Raw genomic sequence first — 20482 nt, 5'->3', positions numbered from 1 at the left:
CAGGAGTTACAGACAGTTGTGAGCTGCCATGTGGGTGCTGGGAATTGAACCTGGGTCCTCTGGAAGAGCAGCCAGTGCTCTTAACGTCTGAGCCATCTCTCCATCCTCCTCTTCAGTACTTTTAAAAACATATCACATCACTATATTCTTTATTTTTATTTAATTAAGATGAGGATATGGCACCATGAGCCGGTTGAGCCGGTAGAACACTTGTATGTAGGCCTGACCGCCTGAGTTTCATTCCTGGAACCAGCAAGACAACAGGAAAGAACTGACCCCTGAGAATTCTCCTCTGTGCTCTGTGAACACCTGCATGTGCCTGCGCATGCGCACACCCACACCCCGTGTCAACACACATGCTCACATGTACACTAAATAACTTATGAGGATATCTTTAAATATGGATGTTGCTCAGAGGCAGACAATGCTCTCCTTGCTGTCTCGGCTTTTTATTAACAATAGAACAATAGATAGTAAATGTTACAAAGTTACTTTGGGGCCTCAGGTGATTTTGTCTGTGTGTGTGTGTGTGTGTGTGTGTGTGTGTGTGTGTGTGTGTAGGGTTTCTCAACAGCCCAGGCTGGCTTCAGACTTGTATCAATTCTCCTGTGTCAGCATGCAGAGTAGTGGGATCGCAAGGGTAATCACACCAAGCTTGAAATTTTGGTGAAAGTTTATTGAACCGGTTTATGTTAAGGTACACCTTTAACATTTTTACATAGTTAGGAAGCTTGGGCGTCCTTTGAGTAAGTCTTTTTTTTTTTATTTTTATATTTTTATTTTTTAAATTTATTTATTTATTAAGGATTTCTGCCTCGTCCCCGCAACCGCTTCCCATTTCCCTCCCCCTCCCCCGATCAAGTCCCCCTCCCTCATCTGCTCGAAGAGCAATCAGGGTTCCCTGACCTGTGGGAAGCCCAAGGACTGCCCACCTCTACCCAGGTCTCGTAAGGTGAGCATTCAAACTGCATAGGCTCCCACAAAGCCAGTACGTGCAGTAGGATCAAAAACCCACTGCAATTGTTCTTGAATTCTCAGTATTCCTCATTGTCTGCTATGTTCAGCTAGTCCGGATTTATCCCATGCTTTGAGTAAGTCTTGCTTGGCTGTGATGAGCTAAAATAAAGCTGTAATTGCTTAATGCGACCACTAGAGGGTACTGTGACCCCACACTTGTTCCATTTTGACAGCATTAAGTAGGCTTCCGCCTACAAATCCAAAGTGTTTTTCCCCCATTCAAACTGTCAGTGAGTAGCCCTAACCTAGGAATACGTCTAAAATTTTGTTTTCTTCAATTGGTTTGAAGGAAAAAAGTTTTTGACAATTTCATACGAAAGAGTCACTGAAGTCCAGGTACTGTCACATCACACCTGTTATGTCCACCCCTCTTTTCTGTCTCTCTGGAACCCCATCTTCCTCCCTCTTCTCTTCTCTTCCCTCCTCTTCTCCACTTCCTCCTGCAGTGCTCATCCATGCACGAAAACAGAGGCCAGAGAAGCAATCTTCTCTCACGGAACTGGTGCTTGCTGCTTTAGCTAAGTTAGCTGGCCAGGTAGCTCCCAGGAGCCTACTGTGTCTTCCCCAACACACGCCACCATGCCTGACCTTTCGCATGGGTTTTGAGGTCAAGCCCTGACCTCATGTTTTGGTGACAAGCAATTCACCCACTGGGCCACCTCCCCAGCTCTACAGTTCCTCTAACTTGGGGATGGGAAGGGTCGGCAATACACCCATGGGATTCTGCTAGACTCTGCGGTCAGATCGTTAGGATCCACTGACCAGTTCCTAACTGTGTGAGACTTTGTTTCTCTGCGAGTCAAAAATGGAACCAGTAGAGGTGCCACATAACCAGAGAATTAAGTGCGCTCACCCCAGAGAAGCCCTGCATAGGGCTCCTGCTCCAGAGATGTACCCCTGATATCCCTCCTCCAGCTTTGTCTGAACTTTGTCTGAAGGGGTGCAGGCATAGCTCTTTAGTCACTAGAGGAACAGAGTATGGTGTGGCACACTGGGAGTGTGTGCCACTCCCCAGCAGTTGGGCCAGTCCCATGCAGCTGGTATCACCCCTTTCAGACCAAGATCATGGAGGACCCCCAAATCCCACATCTCCAAAAGGAGCCATCTGCTTCTAAGGGGCAGGAACCCCTTCCTCTTATCGAAACCTTGTAGATTAAAGAAACCTTGTAGATTTAAGAAACTACCAAGGATATACAAGAGGGCCTTTGTCTTTAACACGTGTGGTCCCTGTGATACCCACCCCCAACAAGTAGATCTGGGCAGGGCGGGGTTGGGGTGTTCCTCAGTCAGCCCCAGGGTGAGTTTAGGCAACCGTGGAGCTGCCAGCTGGCCTCAGCCTTAGATTGTTGCCTCTGTGTGACCCCAGTGGCTGCCACAAAAGCAGCTGGCCAGGGGTCACCACATTGATTTTGCATAGTTCAACCCACTTCCAGAAAGAAAAGTTCCGTGAGAGCATGCGTCCTAGGAAGGGCGTGTGGCTGGGGCCATCTGCGTGCCCTGCAGGCTTGCTCCTCCCCCTGGCCCCACACAAGCCTGTGCCTCACTTCCATTCAGGCCCTGCTGTGTGCTGGCTGCCTGCCTGGCTGGCCAGGGCCCATCTGCTCATACTGATTTTGTGACCCTGACCCCAACACAGTCCTTGTATGCCTCACACTGTGTGTGGGGCCCTCCTGAGGGTGACAGACAGGCACAAGGGAAGAAGGAAGCAGAAAAGAGCCCAGCATGGGAGACATTCAGTTACTCGCCACACAAGCTTGTCTGTGACCCTCCTTGGGTACCCACCTGAATCTGGTTGGGTCAGAACGCAGGCAGTCACTTCTGAAATCCTGTCTGCTTTATGTGGTTGTGAGAGAATGTCCCATAAGGTAGTCATGGTACTTGCCCCTGAGTGAGTGACCTTGTGTCTTTGTCTCAGAAGTAATCTGCCACCTCCCAACTATGCATGTCTGTTCCCTCCAGTGTTAGGTAAGGACTCAGCCTATGACATGGGGAGCATGCTCTAAGCTTGCATTCTGTGTGTGTGTGTTTCTGTGTGTATGGGTGCATGTGTGTGTGCATGGGTGCATGCGTGCCTCTGGAAACCAGAGGGCAAATTTAGTGTATGTCCCTCAGGTGTGCTCTGCTTCCTCTTCCTCCTCTCAGGGATCCCTTCTGGTTCTGGTGCCTGCAGAATTGGGATTGTAAGTGGCCGCCATTGTGACCAGCTTTTACATACGTTCTGGGGATTTGGAGACCAGGACTTCATGCTTGGAAGGCCAGTGCCCAGCTGGGTCACCTTCCCCAGCCCCTTGAACTTGAAGTTCCTTACACACTCCCCTTCCCTCCAGTACATCTCTTTTAGTGTGTCTCCGAGTTTCTCCCTTGGAGGGAGCATCATACCCCTCTGGGCTCTCACCCCTGCCCTTGGCAACTATGCACACATGGGCCCAGGCAGAAGACTGGAAAGTAGAAACAGCCTCTCTGCTGATGGCTCAGCTGCACGTGGGGGCTTCTTGATGTGCCCAGAGTCAGGGACTGAGGACTTCACCCTGCTCTATCAGAGATGCAGCCAGTGCCAGCTGAGGGTGATGTTAGGTTCCTGCAAAGAGTGCCAGAAAGTGAGGAGGGGCATCATGGACAGAAGCTTCCCTAGCCAGGGCAGAGTTGAGCTGGCAGTGAACAGCAATAATCTCACTGGGTGAGAAGGGGAAAGAGGGCAGAGTGCTGGAGAACATGGCTGTGTCACCGCTCCCCCAAAAACTCAAGTCCGCGCAGGGATCAGGACCTAGGATCTGTAGCCAAGGCTCACAGGGAGGCAGGTTCATGGCGGCGGCACACTGAACTCTCCCTGCAGACTCTAGCTAGATTCTGTTGTAGTATAAGCATAAGTGAATCTGTGAGAGGAGACCTCTAGCTAGATTCTGTTGTAGTATAAGCATAAGAGAATCTGTGAGAGGAGACCTCTAGCTAGATTCTGTTGTAGTATAAGCATAAGAGAATCTGTGAGAGGAGACCTCTAGCTAGCTCCGTCCTCTGCCGGGCAAAACCCCTCGCACCACAATGGGCAGAGAGCAGCTTGACATAAGAGAGCCCTGGCAGACCACCTCGACCAGAGCTTTTCAATTGGAGGGAGTGTCTGAGAGATGGTGTGGCGGTCCCAGCTGATCTGGCTGCTGAGTTTATGTGTGTGTGGGGGGGGGGGGGGGGCAGAAACACCCACACCCAATGTGTGCCCGAGTCAAACGGGAAGGGTACAGGACATCCCCTAGAGGGACAAAGTTATTACTCAGCTTTCTGTCAGTGACAAGATTCCTGGAAAAAAATCCACTGCAAGGCCGGAAAGCCTCATTTCAGCCTCTGGGCTCAGGTTTCAGCTCTACTCTATGGCGAGGCAGGACTTGATGGCTGTAGCAGCTGGTGGAACAGAGCCACTTAAGGGCTGGAAGTTGGGAAGCAAAGGGACAGACAGGAGAGGTGTAGGGGTCCCATTAGTCCCTCCCAGGGCATGCGCAATGACCTGACTTCCTCCCACCAGGTCCTACATCCCACAGTCTACTATTTCCAGAAAACACACCAAGCTTGTGGTAAAGTCTTCAACTGTGAGCCTTTGGAGGGCATCGAAGGCCCCGTAGAGATATACTCTGCCGCACAGTAGGTCCCGGACCCTGGTAAAGATATCAATTTCAAAAAAATGGCAGTGTTCCCAGAGGACCCCCAAGAATGATTTCAGATTTGAAGAGGAAAAAATGCGCAGTTCCTGAGTGTGCCCTGTGGCTCTGAACCTGGGAGTCCTTGAGATGTTCACAGCATCTCCAATGTGTGGCAATCAAATAAGACTGGGCACAAGCGCATTCTGATGGGAATTTCCTGAGTGTGCTTATTTCATGATGGCTTGTAGACTTCACAGGATGCCCTGTGATTGAGAAGCAGAAGTCATGGCTACATTTCTTGGATAGGTAGACAGCAAAAAGGTATCTATATTTGAAGATGTGGCCCAGGATAAAACAAGCATGAAACAGGGGAATCTGGATGAGGGTCCGAGGACCATCTTACTGCTCACAGTCCTGTGGGACCCCCTTCTTCCCTGGGTGACATGGTGGCAGGCCATACATGGGAACTGCCCGGTGTGTAATGTGTGTTTGAGATGTTGCTGGGTCTCACACTTCACTGTCCAGTGTCCTGAGACACGGTCTGTGTTCTGCAGCCATTGTTAGTCCCATTAGAGACTATGAATGTTGTATCCTCATGGAGGTCCGGGCCGAGTGAGTTCAGGTGTTAATTCAGTCTGGAGGTGCAGTTCAGGCATAGAGTGTGTGGCCAGCTCGCATGAGGCCCTGCATTTGACCCCCAGCACCTCCAAATCTAAACGACCCCAAACCCTGTTGTCACCATGGGTCAGACAGGGCAGACACACCGAAGGGCTTGCTAGCAGTCTGCCCCCTTGTGTCTTCTTGAATTCAGAGGTGGCCATGGCGTTAATGCCCAGTGGTGACATTCCCTGAGTGCCTCGCAGCATCCTAAACCTGCTACATACTAACACAGCTCCTCATGCCACCTTGTGCCTGCTACCTGTGACTTGTGTTACCCAGTCAGACCAGCTGGGGCTTCACACTCAGCCGTAGGTCCTTTCTCTCTTCTCACATCTGCCTTTGTATTCACATGCCTTATGGAGATATTTTTGCTTGGTGTATAACATCCCTCCTCCCGACCCCCAGACCTTAGCAGAGCTGATGCCGTGATGGAAGAACCATTCAGGCCTTAAAACCCAACATGTAGGCAGCACCACCTGCCAAAACCAGAACAAAGAACTAATCCGTCCAAGTCCGTAGTTCTGGGAAAGTCCTTACATGTTTTTTTTTTTTTTTTTTTTTTTTTTTTTTTGCTTCTGTAGTCAAGTTTTGGCTAACTGTTTTTGTTGAATGAAGTATGTCAAACCCAGGATGTGATTTTGGTTCATAAAAGCCCAACCTGAGAAAGACGGGGGACTGCGCTCAGGTCCAGAACATCCAGTGTAGTCTCCAGCTGGCTAATCCAGCAGAGCTTCTACTGGCTTGAACCCGAATCTTCGCTGGTGGCTACTCCATGACAGCGAGGCGAGGTTGGCTCAACCCTTATTAATATAATCATTTCCAGATCTTACTCCTTTCCTGAAAATTTTCTTTTTCTTTATGGCTTGATAAAATTTCGTTATCTATATGTGCCACCGTCTTGTTATCTGAGGCAAGGGAGAAGTTTGGGGAGGATCAATAAAAACAGATTATGTTTGAAAATTTCAGGGGCTGGCAAGATGGCTCAGTGGTTAAGAGCATTGCCTGCTCTTCCGAAGGTCCTGAGTTCAATTCCCAGCAACCACATGGTGGCTCACAACCATCTGTAATGAGATCTGGTGCCCTCTTCTGGTGTGAAGGCAGAACACTGTTTATATAATAAATAAATAAATAAACAAATAAATAAATCTTTAAAAAAGAAAATGTCAAAAGAAAACCCAGTACTTTGTATGCTAATTTAAGGAAGCTTATATGGGGGAGGGACCCCTGATAGGAGAGGTAGGAAGACAAGGCAGGATGTTGGGGGGATGGTGGTTGCACATATATGGGAATGTCAGGATGTTAGGGAGAGACTGTGTTCGCACACATGTGTGGGAATGTCAGGATGTTAGGGGAGAGACTGTGTTCGCACACATGTGTGGGAATGTCACAGTCACAGTGAGGACTAAAGAGACTGTTCAGTGGGTAAATTCTAGCCACATAAGTGTAAGAACCTGAGTTTGGACCCCAGAATCCACAAAGCTGGTCTTGGTAGTGTGTGTGTGTGCGTGTGTGTGTCTAGCCCCAGGACTCACAGTGAGATAGAGGACAGAAACAAGAGAATCTCCAGAGACTGGGAGGCCTGCTAGCCTGGTGTATGCAGTGGCAAGCAAGAGACCCTGTCAAAGCAGAAGGCAAGGATAGCGGCCCAAGGTTGTCTCCCGACCTCTGCTTATCCACGATGGCACACGATGCCTGTACTCATATACATATGTGCTCACACACATGTCATAGCATGTACACACATAATTTAAAAAGAAAATATTACAATGAAACCTATTATTCTGTAAAACTAAAATAAACTATTTTTTTTCAAAAGTGTAGATGTTGATTCCACAGGGTGGGCAGGGCTGAGGTCCTTCTGCCTTTCCACTGAGCTCCAAAGGGAAACTGAGGTCGCACTAGCAGCAGAGGTTCACAGGCATCACTATAGCGGGAGAAGTCCTTTGTAGGTAAAGATCATCATAGCTAAAGAGCTCTTACCACCATGAACGATGACAGAAGGAAGACTATATGGGGGAGAGGGACCCACGGGAGAGGTGGGAGGAGGAGGGGTGGGGTTGGGTGAGCAGGGACACATCAACCTATCAGCTCCACCAGGATGGATGTCCTGTTCCAGCTGGACACCTCCTTGGCCAGGCTATGTATGGGAGGTTCTCCAAGGTTGCAGACTGGGATTGTTTCTGAGGACAATGCCTTGTAGGAATGTCCTGTGTGAATTTTCTGGGAATTTGTAGGTAATGAGTATCAGCTAAAGTCCACTGGAGGCCCAGAGCTTTGCTAGTCTTGTCAGGAGAACAGAATGTACAGACCATCTGGGTTCTCTAGCAGGACTGCTGTGTGAACTGTACCCAGGGTGGCTGTATGTACTGTGCCCAGGGTGGCTGTATGTATTGTGCCCAGGGTGGCTGTGTGCACTGTGCCCAGGACTGCTGTGTGCTCTGTGCCCAGGGTGGCTGTATGCACTGTGCCCAGGACTGCTGTGTGCACTGTGCCCAGGGTGGCTGTATGCATTGTGCCCAGGACTGCTGTGTGCACTGTGCCCAGGGTGGCTATATGTACTGTGCCCAGGGTAGCTGTAGGCACTGTGCCCAGGGTAGCTGTAGGCACTGTGCCCAGGGTAGCCTAAGGACAAGCAGTTAGAATCCCATCTCCATCCTTAGCTGTACGGCCTTGGGTACTCCTCTGTTGCATAGAATCCTGAAAAAGCATCCTTCAGGCCCAGTATGTTTGACCTTAAAAATAAAATGTTTGTGGTTGTGACGTTTGCCTGTGCACACGTGTGCCTGTTTATACCTGTGCTTGAGGAGTCCAGAGAGAGCTGAGGGTCCTGTTCCTTCACTCTCTACTTTATCCCCTTGAGACAAGGCCTCTCACTGAACCTGAAGCTTGTTTCAGCTGGAGTGGCTGCTCGGTGTACTTCCAGAATCGGCCACCTTCGTGCTGTAGTTACTGGCACACACAGCCATGCCTGGATAGGGATTTAAGCTCAGGTCCTCATGCATACATGGCAAGAGCTTCTACCCACAGAGCCATCTCCCTACCCTCTCAGGGTCACTGGTTACAGCAGAAAATGGCAGGTCCTATTAGTCACTGAAGGTCAGGAGCTGTGCACAGGAAATTTCAGAGGGGCTGCACTCTATGGATGTAATACCCACATTGACCACAAGAGGTCGCCCTGTAGCTACATCCTGGACAAGCATCCTAGATACGAGGCAATTAAGGAGAGATGATGATATTTTCAAAAATTTCAGGTACATGATGATCTTGTCCTTGGTGAATCAAACAGTTTGTTCTAAACCTAAAGGGTCTTTGGAAATGCTTTACGGAGAATTCCATCTCTTCTTTATGAATAATGAGCGGAAACACAGGCAGAGGAGGGGCATTCAGAACATGGCTTGTTAACCCATGGCTGGCTGAGCACTGTGGCGTTGACTAACCTCTCCGTGTCTGTTTACTCATTTGCAGAATGCCGACATCAGTACTGACACCTCGGGGTCATGATGAGGTTTAAATGATGCTTACACTAGTGTCTGGTGAGCAGAGAGCCCTATGAAAGTCTACGAAATAAAATAGCAATGGTGATAATAATTTGCTCAAAAGTTATCAATTTTTGTGCCAAACGAATAAAATCCAACAATTAAGAGGCACTCATAAATCTCAAAAATAGGTTGACTATATTTAAGTCGTACAATCTTAGAATCCTCCTGCTTATTATGCAGACAGTAGGAACCAGGAACCGAGTGTCTGTTTGTTTGAGACGTGGTGTCACGTAGCCCCTTTGGGTTTAGATCTAGCTATGTAGGATGGCCTTGAACTCCTGCCTCTGCCTCCCAAGTCCTGAAATCCCAGGTGTGCACCACCTTGCCAGGTTTTCAGACAGTCCTCTTGATGTCTGTAAAGTTTTCATTACATTTCTGTCCTCTGCCCTTGGCTGTGGTGTGTGCAGCATTTTGCCTGAAGTCCTGTTGAACTTCTGTTCTGACAGCAAGATATATCCCAGGGTCTCGGCTCTTGGCCGCAGGCCCTGCACATTTGTGAGCTCAGAGGAGCCTCTCAAGTCAATCTTCCATTGTGTAGGACAGACTTCCCTCAGCCAGGGGACACACAGTAGTGCCAAATGGTCATCACACAGTCTAGGAAGCAGGGGTCCCACTCAGTGTCCTCCCTAGAAGCCAAACCCCACAGATGTCTGGCTTCTTGATCTGTTTCCATATGGAACCGTCATCACCAGGCACAATGGCCTGTATGGGGGGGGGAGGCTGACGTCTGGTCCTGAGGTTATCAGGCTTCTCTCTGGATAACAGGGAATCGAGCTGCGGGGTGCTCAGCTGCAGCGGAGCCAAGGAAAACAAGCCGGGTGAATCATCTCACCCTGGGCAACGGCTACTGTTCCTGTGTTTACAGTTTGTGCAGTGGCAGCCACACGCATTCAAGACTTTACAAAATCAGAATCCCACAGCTGCTTTAGTCGCACTTTGTGAGGTGGGATCAGGCCGCGGAATGCCCCGGAAGCACCGGCGTGGCTACTCTAAGCCCTGAGCTTCCTCTAGTACCTCTTTTGGTCTCTGCATTTTATTGCCAGGCACATTTTCCGAAAGCCCTCCTCTGGGAGAGCTTCAAGAAAGTGGACTTAGTAGGTCGACAAACAAGAACACTCTCAGTCAGGCCCCAGCCTAGGGTGTAGCTCAGTAATGGAGTGCTCACCGAGCACGCAAGAGACCTTTGGTGAATTCATAGCACGGCAATGAACAAAACAGAAAAATAAGCTTAGCCCCAAACTCCAAGACCAGGCACTTGGTTTTCACGCAATGTCAGAGTGAATAGTACCGAACACACTTTTGGGCCTTGGTTGTCTGTATATGTGTGTATGCATGTGTGTGTGTGTGTGTGTGTGTGTGTTGAGTGTGCAGAGCATGTGTTTGCATGTGCAAGCAAAGATCAGTGTCAGGAGTCATTCCTTAGACACTCATCCACCTTGTTTACTGAGACAGTCTTTCACTGGTCTAGAACTCAGCAATGAAGCAGGGCCGGCTGGCCAGCGAGTGCCTCTCCCCTCCCCCCAGTGCTGGGATTAAAAGCACTGGCTGCCACTGCCCACTTTTTCTGCATGGCTTCCGGGGCTTAAACTCCAGTCCTGGAGCTTGTGCAGTGAGCACTTTGCTCACTGGGCTATCTTTGCAGCCCCTGAACCCTCAGGTTTTACTGGTGTGATGGGGAGGGCTCACATGGTTTTATTAGCGTATCTTCCAGAGCAGAAGGCAGGCTCGCAGTCTGGGGCTCGCTGAGGCCCTGTCACCTTTACGTGCGTGCGACGCGTTAGTTTTCCAGAGCGGCAGTCACCGTGTGCTGGCACACCTGCTGCTGCTTAGCCAGAACTCAAATGTCCATGGGGTCTGGCAGGGGTGACATGTGCCTTCAGGCCTGACGGGGCACGGATAGTGTGACTAGTAAGGCACAGAGATGCCCGCCACCCATTCTCCCCACACCTCCCAGCGAGTCAGCTGACGGTGTGAGCAGTGAGTGCTGGATGCGGCCGATTGTGAAATAAACTTGGTTCCAGGCTGCACGGGGTTCCCGGAGCCACCTTCAAAGACCCCCAGGAGCAGAGCTTTTCTGTGTAAAGGCTGACTGCTTCCTTCCCCTTGTTTTGCCGGACACAAGCTCCAAACTTCAGGCTTGCACCACACTCCAGCTCCAGGCATATTCTGTCTCTCTGTCTCTGTCCCTCTGTCTGTCTCTGTCTCTCTCCTGCCCTATGCAGCTGCTCCGGCTTTTTCACAGCAGCTGAGCCTGTCTTCTTTCCTGGTCTCTAATTGAAGAAGAATAGCTCTCTTCCTCCTCCTCACCTCCCTCCTTTCCACCTTTGTCCTCCCCACCCCCTTCTCCACCTCCCTCTTCCTTGCAGCTGCCAGGATTTCTAGCTTGCCTCTCATGTTTTTTTTTCTCCCCAAATCAAATTCAACAACAGAAACAATCCCTCACTCCCACCACCCCCCCCCCAAAAAAAAAGAAAAAGAAAGCAAAAGAAAATCCCCCTGAGGTGCACAAGGACAGAAGTGTGAGGCGCGCACCATGGGAAGTTCAGTTCTGAGATGGGGAGCCTGGGGTTCACAGGTTCCGGCACTTGGTCTAGATGGGAAGGCAGAACACCTGTGGCTTGGGGTCAGGGTGTTTCAGCTAGGGTGCACTGTTCTGCGGTCCTGATTAGGGCTGTGGCTGACTGCTGCCCTCAAGCCTTTCCTACTATTGAGAGGGAACTAGGAATTCAGGACTGATTTGCAAACCTCGTGTGACAGCCAAGGCTCTGCCTGGCTCCTGTCACCCCCATGCTCTGCAAGTGCGCGGCTAAGAATAATTGTGCCTTCCAGAAAGCTCTCACCACGGATGTCCGGCTAGCTGTGTAAGGGCTTCCCTTTCTGCTTCCTGTTTCCTGTCTCAGCTGTCTGGTGAAATGCTCCCACCTGTAGATCTGCATTTCACCCCGGGGAGGAGGTGGATTGTGACTCCCAGCGTAGGGCAGGAATGGGACAGGCTGATGGACCCTTTAAATGCCAGGATGCTGCTACTGCTGAGGTTTAACCTTGCTTAAAGATTTCATTTCTTTTGAAAAAAATTATCTTAGTCATAGGTTGCGGACAAACAACTGCCCGTTCCTCCATCAGCAGCTCTTGGGGCAACATTTTTTTTTTTTTGGAAATAAACAGAAAGACTTGGGAGAGGATGGATGAGTGAGTGGGAGCACTGAGGATAGCTCAGACCTTTCTGGAATGGAGCCAGCCTCGACTGCCCCAAGAGACTTTTTGGCTACTGCCCTGGGAGACCCAGTCCTATAGAATCTGGGCACTAATGACACCGAGTGTCTTGGGCTTCATCTTTAAGAATTTGGTTCCCTTTTGTTTGTGTTTCAAACTTCAGTCTCTTTTTAAGGATTGCAGACAGAGTTGACATGCAGGTTTCATCCACTAGCAAGCTGCAAAGCTAATTGTTCTCAGTTGGCCCTGGTGAGTGTGGGGGAGAGCCAGGGATGAAGACTCAGTCAGGGCACCCCATCACCTCCAGCTCCTGCTCCTTGTTAGCCTAGGGGACACACTACAGGCCTCCCACTAGTCAAGAGAAAGCAAGAGTTCACAGTTTTCTGTGAAAGCTGCCAACTTTGCAAAAGGGGCGATGAATGTGGCTTTTCCTAAGATAACCAAGGGAACTCTACCTGCACTGGGCTTGAGGCTCCTCGGCTGCAGCCTCTGGGCCAGCTGTCCTGGGCATGGTTGTTCCTGATGCGTGTATCTGCTCTTTAAAGTCAGTCGCTGTGCACGGTCCAAATGCAAAGGGGGGCGAATGCCTTGAGCTCCACTTCCGTCTGTCTCCGAATGAGGTACGCTTCCACCAACGCTCACCGTGGCAGTCAAAGTCGCAGAGAATATGCTAATAAAACAAGTGTCTGCTGAAGGTATCGACTTATTTATTTTAGAGGTTGGGAGTGGGGATTGTCTCTCTGGTTTACCACGCAAAACTTTAACTCCGGGACTCAGGAGTCCTCCTGTCTCAGCCTTCCAGGTAGCTAGGATTCCAGGTGCTCCTAAGCATTTTATTTTACTTCGATTTTGAGACAGGACCTCAGATGTACCAGGCTAACAGTTCAAGGATGGTCTGTGCTTCCATGCATGGTTTATAAATCCAGGTGTTGATGCTCCGTGAACACTCTACCCACCCCACCCCTCCAGAGGGTTTCAAAAGCAGAACACTTGTGAGACTTCCTCTTTAATGGACTCACCGTCCCTTATACTATTAAAGTTTAGGGACTTCGTAAGAGTGTAGCCACTGTAGAGTACGCACTCAGAAATACAGCTTGTGACTTCCAGTCAGGCCCCAAACCTTTCTTTCCTAATTTAGATGGGGACTTTGGGACCACTCAGACTTACCTAATTAAAGCTGTGTGGGGCCATATCTGATGGCAAAAAGGAGGGTTTCCTGTAACCGAATACTCTTAAAAGGTTAGCAGAGTAGACTAGCTTTGGGGCTTGTCAATCATTTCTTCTGGCCCAGACTGGCTGGGGGTGGGGTCTGGAAATGCTGGGACCTAAGCTTGCGCTAACCTGTACGGATCTTCCTGTCATGCAGAGACTATGGGGGAGTTTCCTGCAGCCTGGCAAGTGAGCAGTTTTCTAGCTATAAGTGGCAGAAGCAGGTGTGTGCTTAGATATCAAAAGGATTATTATTTCCGATATTTCCTGGGGATCTGAAACTAAGGAGAGACAAGAAGCATTAAAACTTTGAGTTTCAGGAGGATTAATTGTTTCTCTCAGTGTCTGTGCTGCTGGGGTTCTATTTAGGAAGTGGTCTCCTGGGCCAATGCGTTCAAGTGTACTTCCCACTTTCTCTTCTATGAGGTTCAGTGTGGCTGGCTTTATGTGGAGGTCTTTGATCCATTTGGGCTTGAGTTTTGTGCATGGTGATAGATATGGATCTATTTTCATTCTTCTCCATGTTGATATCCAGTTATGCCATCATCATTTGTTAAATATGCTTTCTTTATTCCATTTGATATTTTTTTGCTTCTTTGTCAAAAATCAGGAGTTCGAAAGTGTGTGGATTAATATCCGGGTCTTTGATTCGGTTTCATCGGTCCTCTGGTTTGTTTTTATGCCAACTTTGAAAAAAGCAACAGTTTAAGTTTCCATCACTTAGAAACACATTTTATTCACTCAGGGATCACCATCATTTTATATGCCACTAAGACAGACCGGAAGGGGCTTTGAGAGTTTGAGAGACCTTGCAGATAATCGCGCGGCACCTGCAGTTCTCGGTGCAGCCGCCGGGAGGCGCAAGAGGCCGCCTGACCCCTCGTCCGGCCTTTGGCGTTGGGAAACCCTCAGCCTCCCAGTGCAGCAGGAAAACTCCCTTAAAGGACTTCACAAGTTAACACTGAATGCGTATGTTCACTTACCTGAAGAATGCTCCAGGAAAAAGAAAATTACTGTATGCGCGCTTGCGCTTGATTTTTGCCTTAGTCTAGCAAACTTCGCGCCTGCCCTTTGCCCTAGCTAATCTCCCAGGCTTCGCTCAGCAGAGGAGAAGCTCCTAGGGTTCCATAGCACACTTTTCCGTGTCGCACGAGAGATACAGACAACCCACAGTGTTGTGTTCTGCGGGTGAGCAATCTGTAAGCGTGGTGTGTGGGTCTCACTCACAGGACAAATGACAAGTTCAGGAAACTCCTAGGATCGCATCCAAATTTATTATTTTACCAGAAAAGAACCTTTTAAAGACACATTTTTACGTTTTTGAAATATTTCAGAATCTCATCACACATTCTTGCTCCATCAGTCCTGGTGGTTTTTGGTCTCCAGCCCCGGGGCGCTGGGTGCAAGCTCTGCTCTGAATCTAATTAATGCACCTATTGCACCGGGCTTCGGTGCCCAGTGTGCCCCAGGTCAAGACCCCTGAGAGGTCAACGCGAGGCTGTATGGGATGGGTGGCTGAGGAGGTCTGGATCCTTCTAGGTCGGCCTGTAGGCGGCGCCCTGGGAAAAGCATTGTGGAACAGCGTGTGTCAAGCTCTGGAGTCTGAACCCCGGAACCCCACGGGTTTCGGGCTTAGTATCCCTGTGTGCTTCTCTGCGGCTGGGCACGCGTGCATCACAATCCCAGCAAACAGGGCAAGTCTAAGAGGTGCGCACCCGGGGCGGGGGAGCGGCACGCGGCTCAGACCCCCACGTGCCGGGCAACCCAGCGCGACCCCCGCGCACGGCGGGGCTCTCTGCCCACCCCACCCGGCGGCAGGTGGACAGTGTTGCTATGAAAGAGAAAGCGTTGATTGTCCCCGTCGCGAACTGCCACACGCCAGACCTCCTCTTTTGTGTGCCCCGTATAGAAATGCAAACGAGCCGCGTGTGCCGGCAGCAATCTGCTGGTCCCTGCTGCCCGCACCCCACAGCGATCTGCCAGGGGCAGGGGTGGGGGACGGGACGGGACGGGGGTGGGGTGGGCGGTGGTTCAACCTTTGCAGCCGCGACCGTGAAAGGCACTGAGTCCTGAGTTCTAGTGGCGGCGTTGACCTGGTGTCAGCTGCAGTTGCAAACCTTTGACTTTAAGTTTCGGTTTCAATGCAACAGCCCCATAACCTTCAAATTGAAAATAAGAAGAAAATTAGAAAGGTCTCAATAAAAATAAATGCAAAAAAAGAAAAGGCTTTTACATTCTCCAAGTATGCATTTCACAAATTCCAGTATCATATTAGCAAACAACGTTGTTGGTTTTTTTTTTAACTTTTTCCTTTTAAGGACTTACAAAAAAAGAGAGGCGAGATGAAATCTGCAGGCTCCAGTCTGCCTGGTAACACCCTGACAAAAGCGGCAGATTTGAGGCTGTGTCATCCCCCGCACCCCTCCCCACGTGGCCTTCTGGCACGAGCCGCGGGCCTGCCGCCTCATTTGCATCAGAAAGCGGGCGCTGGCCAATGGGAGCGCAGCCTTCCGCCAGCTGGCCGCGTCGCACGGGCCGGTCTATAAAAGGACTCGTGCGGCGGTGCCCGGCTCACTCGCTGGTGGTGGGCGCGCGGCGCGGATCGGGTTCTGAGGCTCCTTACCTGCTTTCGACTCCCTCCGCACTCTTCACTTTTGGATAACTTGCTGTTTGTGGATCGCATAATGACTCTGGAAGAAGTCCGTGGCCAGGACGCAGTTCCGGAAAGCACAGCCAGGTAGGTGGGTTTTGGGGTGCCGAAAGTTGGAGTTGTCGGGTAGCGATCTTTCAGGGTCTTCTAGGATGGAAGTTTGCGGGGTGGGTGCGATGCACTGTCTGACAGCGAGGTGCCGAGGCGGTGGGACTACAATGACTACATTCGATTCATTCCTAGAGCTAGGGTCTGGGATTCTGGCGCCAGGTCGGGATTGGGGAACATGGGCTCTGGGCTCCAGATCTGGAGCAGGGAACCGGGGGTGCAGGCGCCAGGTCGAGACTGGGTGATGGTAAATGAGGGCGCCAGATCATGACTAGGGTGCCAGAGGTGTGGGCGCCAAGTCGGGACTGGGGATCCGGGTGTGTGGGCGCCAGGTTGGAGTTGAGAGGCAGGAATGCTGGCGCCAGACAGGTCTAGGCTAAAGAGCCAGCTGGGACTTGGAGGTCAGGGCTGGGATCTACACCGCGTCCCCGTGCTGGTCCCCACTCACGGTGCTTGTTCTTTCACAGGATGCAGGGCGCCGGGAAAGCGCTTCACGAACTTCTGCTGTCGGCTCAGCGCCAGGGCTGTCTGACCGCTGGCGTCTACGAGTCCGCCAAAGTCCTGAATGTGTGAGTATAGGAAGGCCCCGCGTGCAGGGATTGGGGTTGGCGCGGCCGGGAGACCTGGGGGTGGCATCGACTCTGACCTTGTCCTTCCCATCTGCCTTGCAGAGACCCTGACAATGTGACCTTTTGCGTGCTGGCTGCCGATGAAGAAGATGAGGGCGACATAGCTCTGCAGATCCATTTCACGCTGATACAGGCGTTCTGCTGTGAGAACGACATTGATATCGTGCGCGTGGGTGATGTGCAGCGGCTAGCGGCGATCGTGGGTGCAGACGACGAGGCGGGTGCGCCGGGAGACCTGCACTGCATCCTCATTTCGGTGAGTGCAGCTACTGCCTCTCCCCACGCCAGTCTCCCCCACCCGCTTGGCCAAAGGCCAGCCTGGCTGACCCCTGTATTTTTAAACACAGAACCCTAATGAGGACACGTGGAAAGACCCTGCCTTGGAGAAACTCAGCTTGTTCTGCGAGGAGAGCCGCAGCTTCAACGACTGGGTGCCCAGCATTACACTTCCCGAGTGACAGTCCGGCAGGGACCTTGGTCTGTTCGACTTGGTGACGCTCTAGCGCGCTGCTGGCTCTGGAGTGACCCTCCGAGGGCGCTCGAGTGCGCGTGGAGACTGGCAGGCGGTGTTGCCTGGAGAGTGAGGAGCGCAGCCTCCCAAGAAGGGGGCATGGCGGCCGCGGGGACACCTTGTTCCGAGCCCAGGACTCTGCCAGTGTCCAGAGAGGCTGCTAGCACAGGAAGGCCTAGGCAAGGACGTTGGCCGCAGGGCCGGGAAGAATCGACTAGCGAGGCAGGCAGGCGTGACTCAGCAGCCTTCCAGTGAAAGGAGGGGAAAGGCAAAGCAGGCGGCCTGGATGGACTTGGTACAGCTGCAGGAGTGATCAAGCTGCAGGAGCGAGCCGGACTTTGCTGGCTGCACTGCTCTTTCCGAAACGGATCCCGGGCAATGCTTTCATTTTTCTAAAGGACGCTATCGTGGAAGCTTTGAATTTCACAATAAACTTACTGAAACCAAACTTACGCCTTTTATTGAGGGTAGGGGAGTCTTAGTTCGGGGGAGGTGGTAAAGGTGTTTCTGGTGGTTGGTGGAACTAACGGCACCTGTGACCATACAACCTCCGGGGCTGGCGGTGGGGGAGGGGATGCTGGCGAGGAGTAAGTGGGAGAACTTGGGGCCGGAGTACTGTTTTATCTTTTCAGGAAGATTTTAAACTTGCAAGACAGGAGTATATTTGAGATAAGGCATCCCGGTGCTGGAGCTCAAGTCTTACAATCCAATCCGCTAACAGTGGCTTCTGCCTCCAGTTCCTCGGCCCCCCCCCACTTTAACCCTCCCCCTTAGCCCCCAACAGCTGCTTATCTGGACAGCTTGCGGGAGGCCCTGTGCCTTCCAATACAATGAGCTGCCTTCTGCAACCGTGCCCGTGGATGGGGGGTGGGTGGGCTGCTCTTGCTTTAGCAACTTTCTCCTTTTAATTGCTGTAACAAAGCATCACTACTAAAGTATTAATATCAAATGTGATACCGATGACTGCGTTCTAAGAATGAGTCATCATTTTGTCACAGCCGTGATGGAAGTTACAGTATCTTAGAAATTGGAAAGCGTGAGCCAGTCTGAGTGGGGTGGGCATCTGCTAGCTCCTATTCTGAGTGCCTCTGCCCACATCAGTGAGGGCTGCTGCTACCCACAATTCCTTTTAAAGTCGGAGGAGAAACGCTTGGGAGCCAATATTATCTTTTGAGAAGGATCTGGGGGATACTTCCCAGTGAGAGGACTTTTTCTGTTAGTTTAGTGCCTCTGGCTTTCACTGCCTGTTCCAAGCTGGCTGGGTTTGTCAGGGGAAGCCCACGTGGGGCTTTCTTGCCGTCAGCTCTGCTGCCCGGCAGCGTGTGCCTTCGGGGAAGGGAGGGGTGGGGTGCTGTTTTTCTTAGAAGGCCATTCGGCCGATTTACCAGCAGCGCTTAGGGAGGCTGGTTTGCTGGTTGAGTGCCGCTTTTAAAACTCCACAGGAAAACTGCAGGGGCTCGATGACACTTCCGGTCAGGGAAGCATTCCCTTTCTACTGGAAAGCAACCCCGGCGAGAAAGAATTCCGCCACATTTGTCCCCGAATACCATTGCTGCTTGCCTTAGAAGTTTTCTCTAATTTTTCTTAGGTGGGAGAGTCTTGCAGAGTGGACCTGCAAGCTGGTAAAAATGACTTCTTGCCAGAGTGTGCTGTAGTTAAAACAAAGGGGGATGTCATTACCCCAGAATGTGTCCTGAAATGCATGCACTCAGCAGAACGCTGCAGGCTAGCAGACCCTCGCAGAACATTTGAATTGGCAACCGGTAGGAAACTTGGCTTTCTCTGATTGGCCCTTACGTTGTGGCCACCTGTTAAGAGTTTTAGGAGACAAGAATTTTCAGCTCAGAGGAGGGTAGGGTGGGGGAGGGGAGAGAAGGAATGCAGGTTTGAGTGGCTAGTAGGTGGGAGGGGGGTGAGGGTGGCCAAAATTTGTGCTGAATTCTTTTGTTTTTTCTTCATATCTGCATGTTAATATTATTATAATAAACAAGGGGCAGGAAATACAGTGTATGTTATGTAGTTATTTAGGCAGGGTCCTGGCCTCAAACTCCTGTAACAAAGGATGACCTTTAACCTCTGGTCCTGCTGCCTCACCACCACACCTCATTTTGTGCGGTGTTGGGGATAAAATTCAGGCAAACCCTCTACCACCTGGACCCATACCAAGCCTTCATGCGTCCAGTGTTTGCAAACACACCACATTCCATACTTACGGTGGTCACTGGCGAATACTCATGGGTACATCCTGGGAATGGACTAAGCATGGCAAACATGCCCAGGTGAGGAACATGAGTGGTGAGCGCAGAGGTCGGTCTCAAGACCGCACAGAATGAGTGTTAATGACCTAAAAGCTAATGGCCAGAGGAAGAAGCAAGCAACTTCTTCCTCTGCTCAGAGCCACAGAATAAATGGGTGAGCAGAGTCTGACTCCTGCTGCCTGACACTTCCGGCACTTGCAGCTTGTAGGCTGTCGGCTGATTTTGGAAAGACACCTACTCTCATGAGAGAAGTTTTTGAATTTCTAAAAGTTATGCCAGGTGATGGTGGCACACTCCACCCAGCCCTCAAGAGGCAGAGGCAGGCGGATCTCTGTGATTTTGAGATCAGCCTGGTCTACAAAGTGAGTTTGAGGATCGCCAGAGCTGTTACACAGAGAAACCCTGTCTCAAAAAATCAGGACAAACAAACAAACAAAACCCCAAACCAAAAAAAAAAAAAAGAAAAGTTACAAATCCATTCGGAGAAAACTTGCACAGTGCAAAAACTAACTAAGAGACCTTGTAGCCTAGCATGGACACATTTGGGGTTTCCCTCTGGAGCATGCATCTTGCAGACACACAAGCACATTGTATCTGCTTTTTTTTTTTTTTTTGATTTTCGAGACAGAGTTTCTCTGTAGCTTTTGGTTCCTGTCCTGGCACTAGCTCTTCTAGACCAGGCTGGCTTCGAACTCACAGAGATCCGCCTGCCTCTGCCTCCCGAGTGCTGGGATTAAAGGCGTGCGCCACCACCGCCCGGCTTTTGCCTCTTCCCTTTTCAGTGGGCAGCCTCTTGCAGCCCCTGGAAAAGACAGACAGGGATGGAGATGCACACTCAAGCCTGTGATCAGCTGTTTTCCACTTCAACTCTGCCAAACAACACAGACACCTGGATATGGCCCAGTAGGTAAAATTTTGAAGACAATTCAAGTCCTATAACCAACATTTAAAAGCCTGAGCTCAGCGCTATGGGCCAATACTCCCAGAACTGAGTAGGCAGACGTGAGGATCCCTGAATCCGGCTCGTCAGCCACCCTAGCCTCTGATGAGACCCAGGCT

The 20482-nt window shown here is 50.7% G+C and overlaps 1 protein-coding gene across 2 annotated transcripts; it reads left to right on the top strand.

The window, feature by feature from the left end:
- The first annotated feature begins 15827 nt into the window (after positions 1 to 15827).
- LOC121453354 (growth arrest and DNA damage-inducible protein GADD45 gamma) lies at positions 15828 to 17613 on the top strand. 2 transcript variants are annotated; one of them, XM_041660073.1, is made up of 4 exons: positions 15828 to 16004; positions 16493 to 16594; positions 16697 to 16910; positions 17002 to 17613. In XM_041660073.1, the coding sequence occupies exons 1-4, from the start codon at positions 15952 to 15954 to the stop codon at positions 17110 to 17112; spliced, it is 480 nt and encodes a 159-aa protein (XP_041516007.1). In that variant the 5' UTR covers positions 15828 to 15951; the 3' UTR covers positions 17113 to 17613. The 2 variants fall into 2 exon arrangements, with proteins under 2 accessions (XP_041516007.1, XP_041516008.1); XM_041660074.1 differs by having other exon boundaries at positions 15858 to 16008.
- The last annotated feature ends 2869 nt before the right edge of the window (positions 17614 to 20482 follow it).

Source organism: Microtus oregoni, unplaced genomic scaffold (genome assembly GCF_018167655.1).
Source record: "Microtus oregoni isolate MIOR12 unplaced genomic scaffold, Mior012 000011F_ref0000422, whole genome shotgun sequence".
Lineage (NCBI taxonomy): Eukaryota > Metazoa > Chordata > Mammalia > Rodentia > Cricetidae > Microtus > Microtus oregoni.
The sequence above is the reverse complement of the archived record's forward strand: the minus strand, read 5'-3'. Positions and strand labels throughout refer to the sequence as shown.